Source organism: Cavia porcellus, unplaced genomic scaffold (genome assembly GCF_034190915.1).
Source record: "Cavia porcellus strain 051 isolate PalLab524CR breed Dunkin Hartley unplaced genomic scaffold, mCavPor4.1 scaffold_25, whole genome shotgun sequence".
Taxonomy (NCBI): Eukaryota; Metazoa; Chordata; class Mammalia; order Rodentia; family Caviidae; genus Cavia; species Cavia porcellus.
The window spans coordinates 17,704,692-17,720,257 of NW_026947508.1; the positions used below are offsets into that span (position 1 = coordinate 17,704,692).

The 15,566-nt window shown below is 47.7% G+C and overlaps 1 protein-coding gene across 3 annotated transcripts in view; it reads right to left on the minus strand.

Annotated features, from left to right (window-relative positions):
* Nucleotides 1–5,277, minus strand: part of Asap3 (ArfGAP with SH3 domain, ankyrin repeat and PH domain 3) — a 37,999-nt gene extending 32,722 nt beyond the window's left edge. For 2 of the 3 annotated variants that reach the window (XM_063235735.1, XM_013153951.3), the window contains exon 1: nt 5,028–5,276. In XM_063235735.1, the coding sequence (XP_063091805.1) occupies nt 5,028–5,156 (129 nt within the window). In that variant the 5' untranslated portion in view covers nt 5,157–5,276. Of the gene's footprint in view, nt 1–5,027 lie in introns of all 3 variants that reach the window. The other variant, XM_063235736.1, reaches the window with a different exon arrangement.
* Between the last annotated feature and the right edge of the window lie 10,289 nt (nt 5,278–15,566).

The window sequence follows — 15,566 nt, forward strand, 5'->3', positions numbered from 1 at the left end:
TTAATCAATACTTTCTGAGTACCTACTCTGAATACTAGGGGGCTGGTGACACAGTCAGAGGTAGAGTGCTCACCTGGCATGCACAAGGACCTGGGTTCAATCCCCAGCACCATTGATAGATATATGAATACTTGGGATATGACAGTGAAATTGGATTCTAGTCTCACGGGAGTAAAACTCTATAGAGAAATCAAGTCTTATTAAAATAATTACACAAAGAAATTATGACATGTGCTGTAAAGGAGAGACAGACAGTACTGTTAGGGGATTAAGATAGAGTAAAAGCAGACAGACAAAACGGAGAGGCCACTGCTGGGCTCTAGGGAAGAGGGGACAGGGGTGTGAACTAAAGATGTATAGAAATGAGCAGACAGCAGAGACACTTGGAAGGTCAAACTGATGACCACAGTGAAGCCTGTGAGGTGGCAGAGCGGGCCTTCTTTAAACTCTTATGCAAAAATCACAGAGGGATGCTGGGAAGGGGCCCCTGGAAACCAGCCTGGGGGAGCCTGAGTGTGAGCTAAGTACAACTGGTAGTGAGCAGCTGGACAAGAGACTCTGAGCTACAGGTACAAATGTGTGAGTCACCTAGAGGTGAGAGGTGACACACGCCATGGATATGGAGGCATCCTGCAGAGCAAGGCCAGAGGTGGAGAAATGGGACCCAGGAGCAAACTTCCAGGAAGGACGACGAGGAGGATGAGCCCTCCTACCACTTGCCACAACATGTAATTTCTGACCTATTTGTTTACACAGGAGATTGTAAACTAAACAGCCGGGCCTGCATCTCCTTTACTGAGCAATGTGCCTGGCCCTGTGCCTACTACAGGTCCTGATATGCTGCTGTGGCCATTGGCAGAGCCAGCCTTATTCATTCCTTGGACAATATGACTGGTTTGCTGCTCCCCATTGCCCAATAAAAAGTCCAAATGCCTAACTGGCATTCAAGGACTGTCAAGTCTTGCTGCACCCCCTCAGTATTCCAATCTGTCCTTTCAGTTCTCCTCCACCTCAGCGCTCCCAGTTAGGGTTCATGTACTCATGGGAACCCAAGCAAACAGCCTAAACCAAGGGGTGCAAGACAGGATGGGCACTGTGCTGCTCCCTGTAGCTGAGAGCACACTGCATGGAGAGGAACTGCCCTTCCCCGAGAAGTGCCCCCTGCCACCTGGTCGGGCTCTGCGGCCATGTTTACCCTGCCTGAGCCTGTCTCTCTCTGACCTTTGCTGATGAAACCAGGGGTGGAGACCCAGCTCCTGGAACCAATCCAGAAGCAGGGCTGGGCTGTCAGTCTCTGCCAGGAACTTGGAAGTGGGACAGGAGACTGGCTCGGTTACCTTTAGACACTGGACCAGTGCGGTCACGTGAATGTGGAGGCTGAAGCTGCACTGTGAGGCCTGTGCGATGACAAGGAAGCAAAAGCAGTGATCAGGAGTGCAGAGAGAAAGAGCCAGGCGCAGGAGCGCTGAAGGAGCCGCCTTATTCCTGTAGGGCCCTAGCTGGAGCTCCGGGCCGAGGGGGTCTACCTGTGCTTCCTTGCTCTTTGATTCCACAAGGCACCAGTAATTTTTAAAAATACTTTCCCTTTAACAGAAACAAGTTTGAGAAGGTTTATGGTTCTTGCAAACAAGCTCTAGGATTACATAATTATACAATAAAACAAATACAGACCTATTCTGAAGCCAACTGTGGATAGTCACACAAATATTAAAAATGAAGAATGACATACTTTTTCTTTACAGCAAGATTTAAAAAAACAAAAATCACAAAGGAAAAGATAAATACGACCCCAGCAAAATTCAAGCTATCTATTATAAGAGATGATACCAATTTAGGTAAGTATTTCCCTAAGCACACTCTTTCCCTCACAAGTAATAGGATTTCTCTGAGGACATACATTGGGAGCATGCACATTTCTGCAGCAATTACCTCTGGGGAGAGGATAGGTCCAAAGGGTCCCTGACACACTCTCTCCTGATGCATCACTTGTGGGGTTCTCCCTCACCTTCTCCCTCCGCTGTTCCACTGGCCTCATATGGCACTAACTAAATATTCCTCCAGGCACTTAGGATAGACCCTTGACATTCCTTTAGCTCTCTAAGATGGGCTTCAGGTCCCCAACGAGTTAGTAAACTGTCGCATCACTTTAACTTCTTTACCCAGTACGGAGATGGCACAGAGAACCTACCAGAGTGAGCAGGGGCAGACAGATCTGTTATGTGACACAAGGCACTGCCTTAGCCTTCCTGGGCCTCTGTTACTATGCCACGTATGTCACTATGACTAGCAATGGGACCAGGACAGGAAGAAACTGGTTGGCATGATTATCGTACTACTCCCTCACTCTGTAGTGTTTCATACTTAAAAATCTTTAACAACCCAATGAAGCAGGGAAGAATTCTGAGACCCATTTTAAGAATGAAATAACTCCTGGTACTGCAAAAAAAGAAAAAAACTTAAAAAAAAAAAGAATGAAATAACTGGTTCAGAGAAAGAAGGAAAACAGGCAGGTGGACTTTGGAAGGAAGAAAATAGAACCAGCAGTTAGAGCACTTGGGAAGAAATACCAGTCTTCACCTTTCCAACTATGGGGATTTGGGAAGTCCCTTGTCCTCACTGCACATCAATGTCCCCATCTTGGATGAGAGAATTCCTAGCTGATTTCTAAGTTAAAGGTCACTCAGCCCAGGCATTGAAGTCTCCTGTGACTTCCCTGAGTCCTTCCCTACAGGGCTGGCACAAGGGTTGCAAGACCTGGGACAGTCACTAGTCAGTTCCAGGAAACTGGCAGGAATTGGAAAGCTTCGTTTAAGAATCAGCTCCTGTTTGATGCAGCCACATGGAGTATGAAGCCTGGGAATGGGCCAGTCACGCTTAAAACTGGTGGTGATGGTGGTGGTGGTGGTGGGTGTTCATAGCATCAAAGTACTCGTAAGCAAGATATAACAGCAACTCACAAACACAAATGCAAAACCAAACAGGAAACCTCAGAAAAATCTAATCTAAAAGGCAGACTCTTAACTTTTAGGGCAATGACTTATTGGGCTCCTGACTATGTTCCTTCCCACTAGTCTGAAGAGAAAAACCATATTTGGGTGCCCCAAATCTTTCTGTTATAAAATCGAACCCTTGCAAGGAACAGACATCTGAAAGGAAAGGAAAATGGGTTTTGTCTGGCCTGAACTGCAGCAAAGCTGAGCCCTGACTAAAGCATGCTGGGCTCCCAGGCCCATTCTAAGAGTCCCCTCCCCCCCAACACGAAGTGCTTACACACACAAAGCCAGGCAATGCCAGATGCATGGCATAAATGGACATTTCTGTCCACTGAGAAGGGTTCACACTGCCGCCCCTTCTCCTGCCGATTTAACATTCTAATGAACAACCTGAAGAGGAGGGTGAACCATGAAAATCCTAAGAGTGGTTGACACTGAGCTCTTTCCAGTCATGAAGTGCAAGGCCACAAGGCCAATCCCCAGGAAATTCTTCTCAGAATGAGGTTGTGCGGCAGGGTTTCCCTGTGAGAGATCCCAGTAAAATACCCACATTCACAAGCAGTGGATTCCAAACCATAAGCTCTGCCCAAGGAAGGAACCCTAACCCACTGGCTGCTTATTTTTCATTAAAACATATACTTCGATTACACAGAAGAGAAATGAAGACCCAAGAGACCCACTCACTGTCTAAAGAGGTCTATCAAAGAAGCTCACAATGGTCGTTTCACTTATCCAGACACATGCTTTACACACGTTGCTTCATGTAATATCATAGCACTGTAAGGTAAACATTATCACATTTTACATATGACAGATTAAATCACATGGCCAAGCTCACCCCGCTGGCAAACTCTGAACACAGCCAGACTTAGAATCCTGGTCAGCCTCCTCCAAAGTTGATGCTCTCTGTACAATGTTCTATCATACTCACAAAATGAGACACACAAGACTCCGGGGGAGAAGAAGAGCTATTTCCCAAGACTTGGCTCAGAGTATTGTAGCTACAGAGTTTTGTTTTTATTGTTTTATTTGAGACAGGTTCTGGATATATATTTCAGGCTGGCCTTGAACTCACTCACTACCTGGTCCAGGATGGCCTTGAACTCCCACCATTTCTCCTGCCTCGGCCTCCACAGTACTAGGATTACAGGCATGTGCCACTACGTCTGTAACTATGTAGTTTTATATCTGCCATGCAGTAGGTGCCTAGAACAGTTCCAGTGAAGGATGGGAGGCTAGGGGTGCTGCTAAGGGTCGAAAACACCACCTTAAGTCGGAGCATCCTCTGAAAGGGTGCTGCATAATCATAATAGTCTCCGTTGGCCAAAAGCCACGGGGTGTTTGCCCAAAAATACTCCCTGCAGAGGAGCCAGGGAAGCTGCAAGTTCAGAGACACGGAATGAACTCCAGTGAGCACGGGAATGGGGTGGGGCAGCCAGCAAGGGCAAAAGAAAAGGCCTGGGAGGCTTTGCTGGGAAACACAAAGAGGAGAGGGGAGGGGAGAGGAGCCTATAAACTTGCCAACAGCCCGGCCAAGGTGAACCCCGGCTCCCGGCGCCTTCCCCTTCGCATTCATTCCATAAGGCGGGCCAAGTCTCAGAACCAGCAATCGGAGTGGGGGAAGTGGGGAGAAGCCTCCCTGCAGCAGTGGAGAAGTAAATTCAGGACTGAGCCTACTTCTCAGAAGGGGAGTGGCTTGGGGGGCTCACTGGAGGAGCTCGGAAGATGAAAACAGAGGTGTTAGGCGACGCGCAAACACTTGTGACGGGCAGGTCTCCCAGAGCATTTGGGAGATGTGCCCCGACATGTGGAGCCTCTCAGCTAGGTGACCTCGAGGTCCCTCACCAAGTTCCTCAAGCCCTCCACCTCTATCGTGAGGACCCGCAGACTTTGGAGATGCGCTCAGTTCCCACAGATCTAGGGAAGGGCAGGTTTCTGGGCCACCACGAAGGGCCATCGCAGCTTAGGTCACGCCTGGAAAGGTCAACACCAGGCCCCGCTCAAACCTCGGCCCCTCCCGCCTCGGTCCCTCACCTCCTCCCGCGCCAGAGCCGCCCCCCGACACCGGGGCATCTTGGCAGCGAAGGCGGCAGCCCCGACCGCGGAGCTGAGGTCCTCAGCGGTGATTGCCAGGAACTCGGCGACGCTGAGCTGCTCAGGCATGGCGGACGCTGGGTTGGGGCGCGGGGCTGCTGAAGCTCGGCGTGGGGGGCTCGGCGCTGCTCCGCGCTGTGCTGGCCTCAAAGCCCGCTGCCGGCGCCGTCCGGGCCTCCACAAGCCCCGCCCCGGCTGCCCGGGCCCGCCCCTGCCCGCTTCTGCCCGCCCCGGAGCCGCTCGCCTAGCTCCTCGGCTCCGCCCACAAGGGCTCTGACTGGGCCCCGCCCCGATACGCCTTCCACGCCCCCCTAGGCCCCGCCCTTAAGTGCACCCAGGCCTCTCGCTAACTCCTCGACTCCGCCCTCAATTTGCCAAATCCGGGAGAGCCCCGCCCCTCTCACTTGGTCGGCCACGCCCCCGAGACGTTCCCTCCTCCAAGCTCCACCCCCAGCCCAGCTCCGCCCCTCCCCGCTCCCACAGAGGCTCCTCCTGCTGCTCCGTTTTGGTCCCCCTACACGCTGACTTCGCTTCTCATTGACGCCTTTGCTCTTCCTGGGCGCCTCCGGTGCCTTTCACCCCTCAACCCTCTCACCATTCCCCGACGTGAATGACGAATGGAGTTCAGAGGCTTGAGCAGGAGGTTCGTCGCGAGTTCGAGGCCAGCCTGGGTTACATAGTGAGTTCAAAGCCAGCATAAACTACATAGCAGACCCTGGCTAAAAAAAACAGAAGTGGGGTTCAGGGCAGCCTCATGGTGGAGATAATCGGCTTTGGAGTGGGAGGGTCCTAAGTCCCACCAGTGGTTCTGCTGTTGCCAGACTCTGCTTGCAGTTAAATTGTTTCCCTGGTTTTTCTCTTGTGTGGGTTTTTTAGGTTTTTTTTTTTTTTTTTTTTTTTTGTCGTTTTGAGACAGGGTCTCACTATACAGTTCAGGCTGGTCTTGAACTCACTTTGTAGGTCAGGCTGATCTCAAACTTGCAAGAATCCTCCTGCCTCAGCCTCCCAAGTGCTAGGATTACAGGTGTGCACCACCATGCCGGGTTCCTGGTTTTGGTTAATCTATAGGTGTTTGATATCATATCATGCCCAAGATTATCTTTATTTTAGTTCAAAATAAATGAAAGTGAGGGAGAAATGTAAGAATCCCAGTGTTTGATGTACCAACTGAAAACCAGCATCATGATTTTTTAAACAGAATCTGGGTTTTTAATGAGCCTTGTGCATGTGCTCTACCACCAAGATTTGTGGGCATGAAATAGCTACAGCATTAGTAGCAACTGCTTGGACAGTGGTCATTGCTATCATGAGATTATTGTGCTTGATTTGGGTCCTCGGTGAAGGGCAGGTCCAGAATGTTGCTGGAATGGGGCAGTGGGGAGGGTGAGAAACAGAGAGACCTTAGGAGGCAACCTGTGTGCTACCGCCAGGGAGAGCAGCAGGAGCTCTGGGGGTTCAAGAGGCAAAGCCCTTGAAGCTTTTAAGAAAAGGAGGGGCTGGGGATTTAGCTCAGTGGCATAAGCGCCTGCCTTGTAAGCAGGCAGTCATGAGTTCGATCCCTGGTACCGGTAAAAAGGAAAAAGACAAAAAAAAAAAAAAAGAAAAGGAACAAGCCAGGTGTGGTGGTGCAGGCCTATCATCTCAGCACTCGGGAGGCTGAGGCAGGAGGACTGCCAGGTGTTGAAGGCCAGCACAGACTACATAGTGAGTTCAAAACTAGCTTGAACTACATAGCAAGATCCTGTGTCAAACAAACAAACAAATAAGAAAAGGAATAATACAATCTAGAAAGGGGTGACAAGAAGCCAAGGGAGGCCAGGAGTCTAGCAGCGGGTCGCAGTGGTAGAGGCCCAGAGAAAGGTGGCGGTGGCCCCAGCTGCAAGTAGCAGCTGCAGTGGACAGACAAGTATGTCAGGAAGGAGGAGTCAGGTAGATGCTGGCAGGCCAGTATTCTCTTAGACTCTGTGTTCAGGCCTTTGCTGCCACAAGCCACTAAAACTACCTGGTCAGAGCTGTACATGGCCAAATCTAGTAGTCAGGCCTTCCAGCAGCTTCCTCATGGCTCCTCCTGCTCTGCTTCCTTAATGTTCCTTGATTGCACTAGGCATGCTGGCTGCCCCAGGACCTTGGCACTGGACACTCCCCTTACCTGGAATGTTCTTCCTCAAGACATCCACATGGCAAACTCCCTCACTTTTTTCAGGTCATAGTTCTATCTTTTTCCTTTTTATCAGTACCGGGGATAGAACTCACGACTGCCTGCTTGCAAGGCAGGTGCTTATGCCGCTGAGCTAAATCTCCAGCCCCGGTTTTAGGGTTTTGGGTCTTCTTCTTTTTCTTTCTTTCTTTTTTTTTTTTTTTTTTTTGGTACCAGGGATTGAACTCACAACCTCACACTTGCCAGGCAGGTGCTTACACCGCTGAGCTAAATCCAGCCCTGTTTCTTCACTTCTAAAAAGGAATAATAGTGGCACCTCCCCAAGGTCTTCCAGCTACTACCCCTTTGAGAGCCAGCAGACACGAATCCTACAACCCCAATCCTAAATGCCCCTGAGAGAGAACTGGATCGTTTCAGGCTGCATCAGAGGTTCTCAAAGCTTCCTTGTTGCACAATTCCAGAATTGTGAGTTATAGTCTAAGCCCTGGAGCCCCCTGGTGTTGGGCAGTGCACTGCCTGTGCACCCGGCAAACTGCGGATGCAGTAGCCCTGAGTGTCCACTAGGGAGAGCCAGGCCTCCTGTGTGCTTTGTCGGCTGGGATAGGGGTGGGGACGGCTCACACTCCAGAAGAAGCACAGCTGTGGAAACCTACCCTCATGCACCAGAGGATGCTTTCCAGAGAAGAAGGGTGTGGACTGATTACAAAAGTCTGTAGTTGTCTGTAGACTCCCAAATGGTCTGTGAACCCATAAAATATCAGAACTTGCTGAAAAGATATTTGCAGAGCACATAGAAATATTCACGGGGCAAGAGTATATATGGGCCCTGTCCACACATCTGGGAAATTCTGAAGACGTGCGTTTGAGGTGGGGTGAGTGTCCTAGGCCATGCAGTGCAAATAGTAATATTTATCAGACTTTGTGTAGATAAACTCATCACATTACACGTAATAATAGAATCTTCTCAAAAATAGTTACTACTCTAGTCCCCATTCTACAGCTTAGGAAGCTAACAGGGGGCACAAGAGCGCTTGCCCAAGGCAGCCAGGGACACAACCAGGACACAAACACAGGAAGCCTGGCTGGGAACCAGCGTCCTCTGCGGTCTGTGCTTCCGTCTCCCTTGGCCAGTTCCCCTTGAGCAGGGGAAAGGGTACACATCTGTAATCCCCGCATTTAGGGATCTGACACAAAAGGATCAGAGGTTGGAGGCCAACCTGGGCTGGATAGTGATGCTTTTGTCTCAAACAATGACACCAAAAAAAAAAAAAAAAAAGAAAATAAGAAAACCAACCCTAGCTGGACGTGGTGCCTCATACCTGTAATCCCAGCACTCAGGAGGCTGAGGCAGGATGATCATTGTGAGTTTGAGACCTGCCTGGGCTACAAAGTAAGCTCAAGGCCAGCCTGAACTGCATAGCGAGACCCTATTTCAAAAAGACAAAGAAGAAAAGAAAGAAAGAAAATAAAACCAATCCTAACCAAGGTAGGACAGATTTGGCTTCACCCATGTTCCCTCATCACAGAGTAGAATGTTCAAGGTCCTCCAGTCACTGCCCCTGCGGGAGCCAGGAAGAAACCCCAGCACCCTTGGGTGCAGCTCACCCAAGCAAGGTCAAGTGCAGGCTGTCCTGGGTGGTCTAAAGCCTTTCCTCTCCTCTCCTTTCCTGTTTTCTTCCCTCCCGCCCTCCGTGCTCTCCTTCCTGTGCATGGTGGTAGTGGTGGGAATTCTGGTGATCAAGCCAAATGCTCTATATCCTCAGCCCCTCTAAAGAAGTCTGTTTGTAAGCCTCGTAGAGACACACTTGGGTTTTGAGTCTCTCTGTGCTTCTTATTCACTCGGGCAAACCTGTTTCCTCCTCCAGAGAATGAAAGCAGTAATCCCTGCCTCTGGGAGAGTGTGTTCAACACTGTAAGCATTCAGATAAGGGGAGTTGCTGTCACGGGTTGTCTGTGACTGAAGCATAGAAAATTCAACGCAGTTTTCTTGATGCCTGTGTTCTAGTTCTAGAGTCCAGAAGTCTGAAGTGGGTCTCCCTGAGCTAACCTCAAGGCATGGGCAGGCTGTGTTCCTTTGGGGCTCTAGGGCAGAGCCCTTTCCCTGCCTTTCCCAGCTCCCGGAGGCTGCTCACCTTAGCTCATGATTCCTCCCTCTGCCTTCAAAATCGGCCTTGCAGCTTCTTCAGTGCCCTTTCTGACTCCATAATGACCCTCCGGTCTCTTTCCGTATAAGGACTGTAATTACCTGGGACCCACCCAGCTGATACAGGACCATCTTCCATGTCCAGGCAGTTGATTAGCAAATTTAATTTCAATTATAATCCTAATTTTCTCTTGTCATGAAAAGCAGTATCCTCTCAGACTCTGGAGATCAGAGTTAGGGCAGACACCTTTGGGGGGAGGAACATTATTCTGCCACCCACAGCAGATGAGAAGATCTCAGAGGTGCTTAATAAAAGGCGTACAGTGCTACCTCTATAACTTTCTTCTCCTTGTATTTTGCCTTCCTTAGTTGGTGCTCAGGAAAAACTTATAGACTGGTTTTAGAAAAAACTAATGACTTAAAGGAAAATGCATCAACTAAGGAGAGAACTAAAATAACCAAGTTGGGCATATTTGGGTCAAAGGAGTGTTAGTACCTGCGACCTTGAGGATTTTCCTTCCACACCTGGGACCCCACAGTGTCACAGTCCTGTGTATCATCAGGCACAGCAGATCAGGTGTTCTGCAAATCCCTGTTCATTTATCCAACAAACACTTCCCCAGTACCTCCGAGGAGCCTGCCTAGCACCAACTGTCAGAGTCAGAGCTACAGACAAAAGGCACAGGTTCCAAAGGAGCTCAGACCATGGCAGGATGATTTGTGTAACAGAGAAATAATGGGATCTGACTCAGCCTCAGGACCTGACAGCACAGCTCGCAGCGAGGTGCTGGGAGGGCTGTTGGCTTGCTTTGGGGGACACATTGCTTGGGGAGAAGATTCTTGGTGACTTTGGCTACCACCTGCAAGTTTGCTTGAGCACTTGATCTCAGAGAACTTAATACACACACACACACACACACACACACACACACACACACACACTATGCTTCCCTTGCACCTCCAGGACCTGAATTTCTTCTTACAAGTTACACTCAATGGTCCTCCGGCCACAGGCAAAGATGGTGTCTTTGTTTCCCTGGCTTCTAGTGTGGTACAACAGAGGGAGTATCTAAGGTCACAGCGGAGCCCCATAGTGCTGATGAGGAGGTGGGACTGTGCGGTGGTCAAGAGCATGGGCCTCGGAGTTGAGATGACCAAACTCTAGCCTGGTTCCATTACCAGTCTAGACTGGGGTGAGACCTGTGAGGACCCTCACTAACTTTTGTTCCCACTTTCTAGCTGTGGGACTTCAGGAAAGCAAAAGTAAATCTGAGCTACTCTGAACATAATAAAATCAATTCTACAAGGTTTGTGAAAGGGTTAAATAGAATTTAAAAAAACAAAAACAACAACTTAGTCCTAAATGCGATCTCCATAAAACATAGCTTTTTCCAATTTCTGCATGTGGCAGAGTGGCCACCAGAGGGCAGCAGTGCCCAAAATATGAGACTGTCTCACAAGGCCCAGGCCTCTGTGTCCAAGCAAACAATCTGCAGATCAGCGTTGCTGTAGATTTGGAAGCCGCTGTGTGGGCTTGATTAGGTCAACATGGCCAATGGCTGGCAGATACCTAGGCATCTCGCTGGTCACTCGTCTGGTCCCCAAGGACTGCCAGCCTGGAACCCAGTGAGTTGGGATCTACTGAGACGCTGCACCCAGGGATTTCCCAGCAGGGTCCCCTCGGCCTCCTTTTCCACCCTTTCTCCTTTGCTAAAAGTCTCCTGCATGTCCAGTCCACAGCGCAACCTCCCCGAGTCCCTCCCTCTCTAGGTGGAGTCCACCCGGACTCCTGATGTCACCTACATCCAGCAGCTTCCCAACACTGCATTAATGACTCAGTTACGTGAGGTTGGACAAGAGATTAAGACCAGGGAGCCTTGAGGACCCACAGTCTGGACTTTGTCCCTCACCATGTGACCTCGTACACATTCCCTGACCGCTGTGTTTGTTCATGGTGAACAGGGGCCAACAGCAGCATCCACAAAAGCTCTCTTGGTAAAGATTTCCTGGAAGCTGAAAGACTTTATGCATGTGAACCCCTGATTTGCTGAAGAAATACGTCAGCAAATGGGAGAATGCCCGTAACAACCTATTAGGGCCAGGTATGATGATGCGCACCTGTAATCCCAGCTACTCACAAGCCGAGGCAGAGGACTGCAGGTTTGAAGAGAGCCTGTGCAGTGTAGCAAGACCTGTCTCAAAATAAAATAAAAAGGATTGAAGCTAAAGTGTGTTCTGCAAATCCCTGTTCATTTATCCAACAAACACTTCCCCAGCACCTCCGAGGATCCTGCCTGGGCAGAAAACTCACCATGCGTAAGGCCTGCTTCCTTTCCCGGTACAGTAATACCTCAGCTGTCGAACTCAGTCCGTTCCAAGTTCGTGTTTGAATACTGAAAAGTTGGAGAACTGAATATGTTTTTCCTGTAAGAAATAATGAAAAACTGCAAGCAGGCAGTCGTGAGTTCGATCCCTGGTACCGATAAAAAGGAAAAGAAAAGAAATAATGGAAAACCAAAACATTGGTTCAGAAGCTCCCAAAGTTACACAAGAGCTGTGTGTTATCTGAGCAAAAGTTGTGTATAGACAACCCCGTGTCCACACTGAGACTAGACGCAGCCTCACCGGTGTGGTTTCCTTCAAGTCAGGTTTCCGGTTGGACTATCAAAAAAGCAAAGAACACCAAGCCGATTTTTTCCAACTTTGCTGTTTGAGTGGAGGAAACTACCCGGAGTTGTTCGACAACGAGGCATCACGATACTGCAAAGATGAACAAACAGAAAAACCAGGGCTGGGGATTTAGCTCAGTGGCATAAGTGCCTGCCTGGCAAGCGTGAGGTCGTGAGTTTGATACCCAGTACTGAAAAAAAAAAATCACAGAAAAACCACTCTTCTGGAGTAGAGGCACTTTCTGTCTTTTGTACACTGTGCCATGTCTGTGTCCCCATGTCATTGTCTAGCGCCGTGATCCTCAGAGTGGGGTCCTCAGAGCCAGTGGCCTCCATGCACATTTTCAGGGCCTGGCCCGACCTGTGAACCTGGAGCTCGGGGCTGGCACTGGGTGGTGAGGCTCTGGGATCCTTCTCAGCACTGCAGAACCAACAACCCAACAAACCTTTGTGGTTCTAAGGGCTTTTTAAAGCTTTTCTTTTTTTTGAAGGGATGTATCGGACCCAGGTCCTCACGCATATCCTTCACCTCTGACCCACACCCTGAAGATCTTCAATTTTCTAAATTTCAGTCTTTTAGTCACACCTGGCTGAAGCAAACTTTTTGTGTGTGTGTGTGGCTGTTGCTTTGAGGCTCTGCTCCCATGCAAAGCAAATGCTCCACCACTGAGCTCTAACTCAAACCTGAAGTAAATCTTTAAAGCAGGTCCAGACCCTTGGCAAGGAAGAAGCCGTAGTTGTGACCCCACCTCGGCACAGGACAGGTGGTCAATAAATATCTGATTAAAAAGATAATAATAACCCTTGTCCAGGAGAGAAGTGACTGAACCTGGGTATTTTTCTTTTCTTTCTTTGTGTGTAAGGAGAGCTCTGGGGATGGACCAGGGTCGCCTGCACACTAAGCACGGACCTACCACTGATTTGCACTCCCAACCCCCGAGTGTAGCACATTCACACAAGGGGAACCCTCAGAATGTGGCGGCAAATGTGCCGATAATGCCCTTGTGTTCCTGGGTCTTCCAACTTGGCCGGGATTGTTTGCAAAACTATATTTGTTTTTTATTTAGGATTTGTGCTTCTATGTTTCTTTTCAAATAAAATCAGTCTTGTCTTGATTGATTTTATTCTAATCTGTTGTTTGATAGTATCAAGTCGAAGAGTATAAGCGACTACTATGAAGACAGTAAGATTCACTAGGATATCCATTCTGGTCTGACTATTATCCGCTTTTGAAGTCCTATAATGTCTCCAATGCTTTGTTTTTATTGATTTTGTTCTGTACTGCTATGTTCAGTTTTACTGTCTGATGATATGGGCAATTCTATTGAAGATAACAAGAGACATCACAGTAACCATTGTAGATCACCTTGTATTGTGATTTTTAAATCATGTCCATCCTTTTGTATTGCAGGACCCCATTTTGTTTTCTTTCTCATTTATTCTTTTCAAAAAAAAAAAAGATTAAAAAAAAAAAAAAAAGAGCAGTGCCTCTTCCTGCAGGAGGTTGGGACCCCTGGCTTCCTAAAGCATCCACACCTATTTAGAGCATCAGTCCCTGATGTTTGTCCTTAAGCGTGTGGTTGCATTTGTTTTGCCTTTTGTCTTGAGATCTGTCCCCAGCAGAGGTGTCTATCCTCCCCAAGGGTGCCAGGCATCTAGTCTCCTGCACTGGCTCCGCTGAGAGCCCAGCCCTGTCTGACTGCCTCTAATATTTCTAACTAACTCAGCTGCCTGCACACAATGATCTTTTTACTGACCCTACAGTTCTGCCTTTTCCAGAATGTCCTGCAGTTGCAATCATAGTGTATGGACTTTTCAGATTGGCTTCTCTGATTCTGTAACATGTATTTAGATTTCCCCTCTGTGTTTGTATGGTTTGATAGCTGATTTCTTATTAGCACTAAATGATGCTCCTCTTTTACAGATGTGCCTTAGTTTATCCTAATTTTAAGGCAAATGACAAAGAAAACTTTAATATGCTGACTCTGGAAGTGGACCCCTGAGCCTAACCAAGACATAATAAAATTGATTGTAGAAGCTACAGGGTGAATGTTCACTGTGAAGTTCTTTCAACTTCTCTTTATGCTTGGTAATTTTCATAATAAAATTTCAGGTTAAAAAAATTTTATTTTATTTTATTTTGGCAGTATCAGGGATTGCACCCTGAAGATTTACACTAAGGATTTACACTGAGCAATTTTTTTTTTGAGACAAGTTCTTACTAAATCATTAAATTGACCAGGATGGACTCGAATTTGTAATCTTCCTGCTTCCATCTTCTAGAGTGTCGGGATTATAGGCAGGTGCCACCATGCCTGGCTTGTTTGCCTACTTAAAGTGTACAGTTCAATGGTTTTTAAAGCTATTTACGGGGCTGGGGATTTAGCTCAGTGGCATAAGCGCCTGCCTTCTTGCAAGCAGGCAGTCGTGAGTTCGATCCCTGGTACCGATAAAAAGGAAAAGGACAAAAAAAAAGTTTAAAAAAAAAAAGCCATTTTCTATGTTGTGTAACCATCACATCAACATTAGAATGGTTTCATCACACACCATAAGATGCTACGCCCAGTAGCTCCCCTTCACCTCCCCTGCAGAATTAAGCAATCATCCATCTATTTTTGTCTCTGTAGATTTTCCTATCCTCGATATTTTACATACAGGAGATTATTTAATTTATGTATTATGTTCTTTCACTTAGCATGGCTCAGCAATCGCCTGTGTTGTAGCATGTATCAATACTCCATGCTTCTTCCTTACCAAGTAATATTTCATTACATGAATATATATTTGATTAATCTGCTCACCAGCTGATGAATATTTGAGCTGTTCTACTTTGGGATGATTATAAGTAATACTACTATGAACACTTGTGCACACATTTTCTTGTGGACATATGTTTGCTGGTCTCTACGTAGTTATCTAGGGATGGAATAGCTGGATTATACATTTATTGAGATTAACCTTTTGAGGAAGTGAGAAACATTCTTCCAAAGTGCTTCTACTATTTTACAACCCCGTATAAGTGTGTGAATCTTCCAGTCCCCCATATCCTTGTGAACATTTGTTATCTTTCTGTTTCAGGCTGTTAGTTAGTGAGAGGTGGTATCTTGTAGTTTTTTGTTTGTTTGTTTTGTTTTTCATTTTCTTTTTTGTCTTTTTCATTTTTTATCGGTACCAGGGATCAAACTCACGACTGCCTGCTTGCAAGGCAGGCGCTTATGCTGCTGAGCTAAATCCCCAGCCCCAGTATCTTGTAGTTTTGATTTGCATTTTCCTAATGGCCATGATATAGAGAAACTTTGGTAGCTTCTTTGTTTGTTTTTGAAATAGCATCTCACTACGTAGCACAGGCTGGCCTCAAATTCACAGCAATCCTCCTACCTCAGCCTCCCAAGCGCTGGGATTACAGGTGGGCACCACCACACTGGCTTGGCATGATTTGTTGGAAAGAATATTCTTTCACCACTTCATTGTCTTGCTACTCATGTTGAAAATTCAACTGACCATACTGC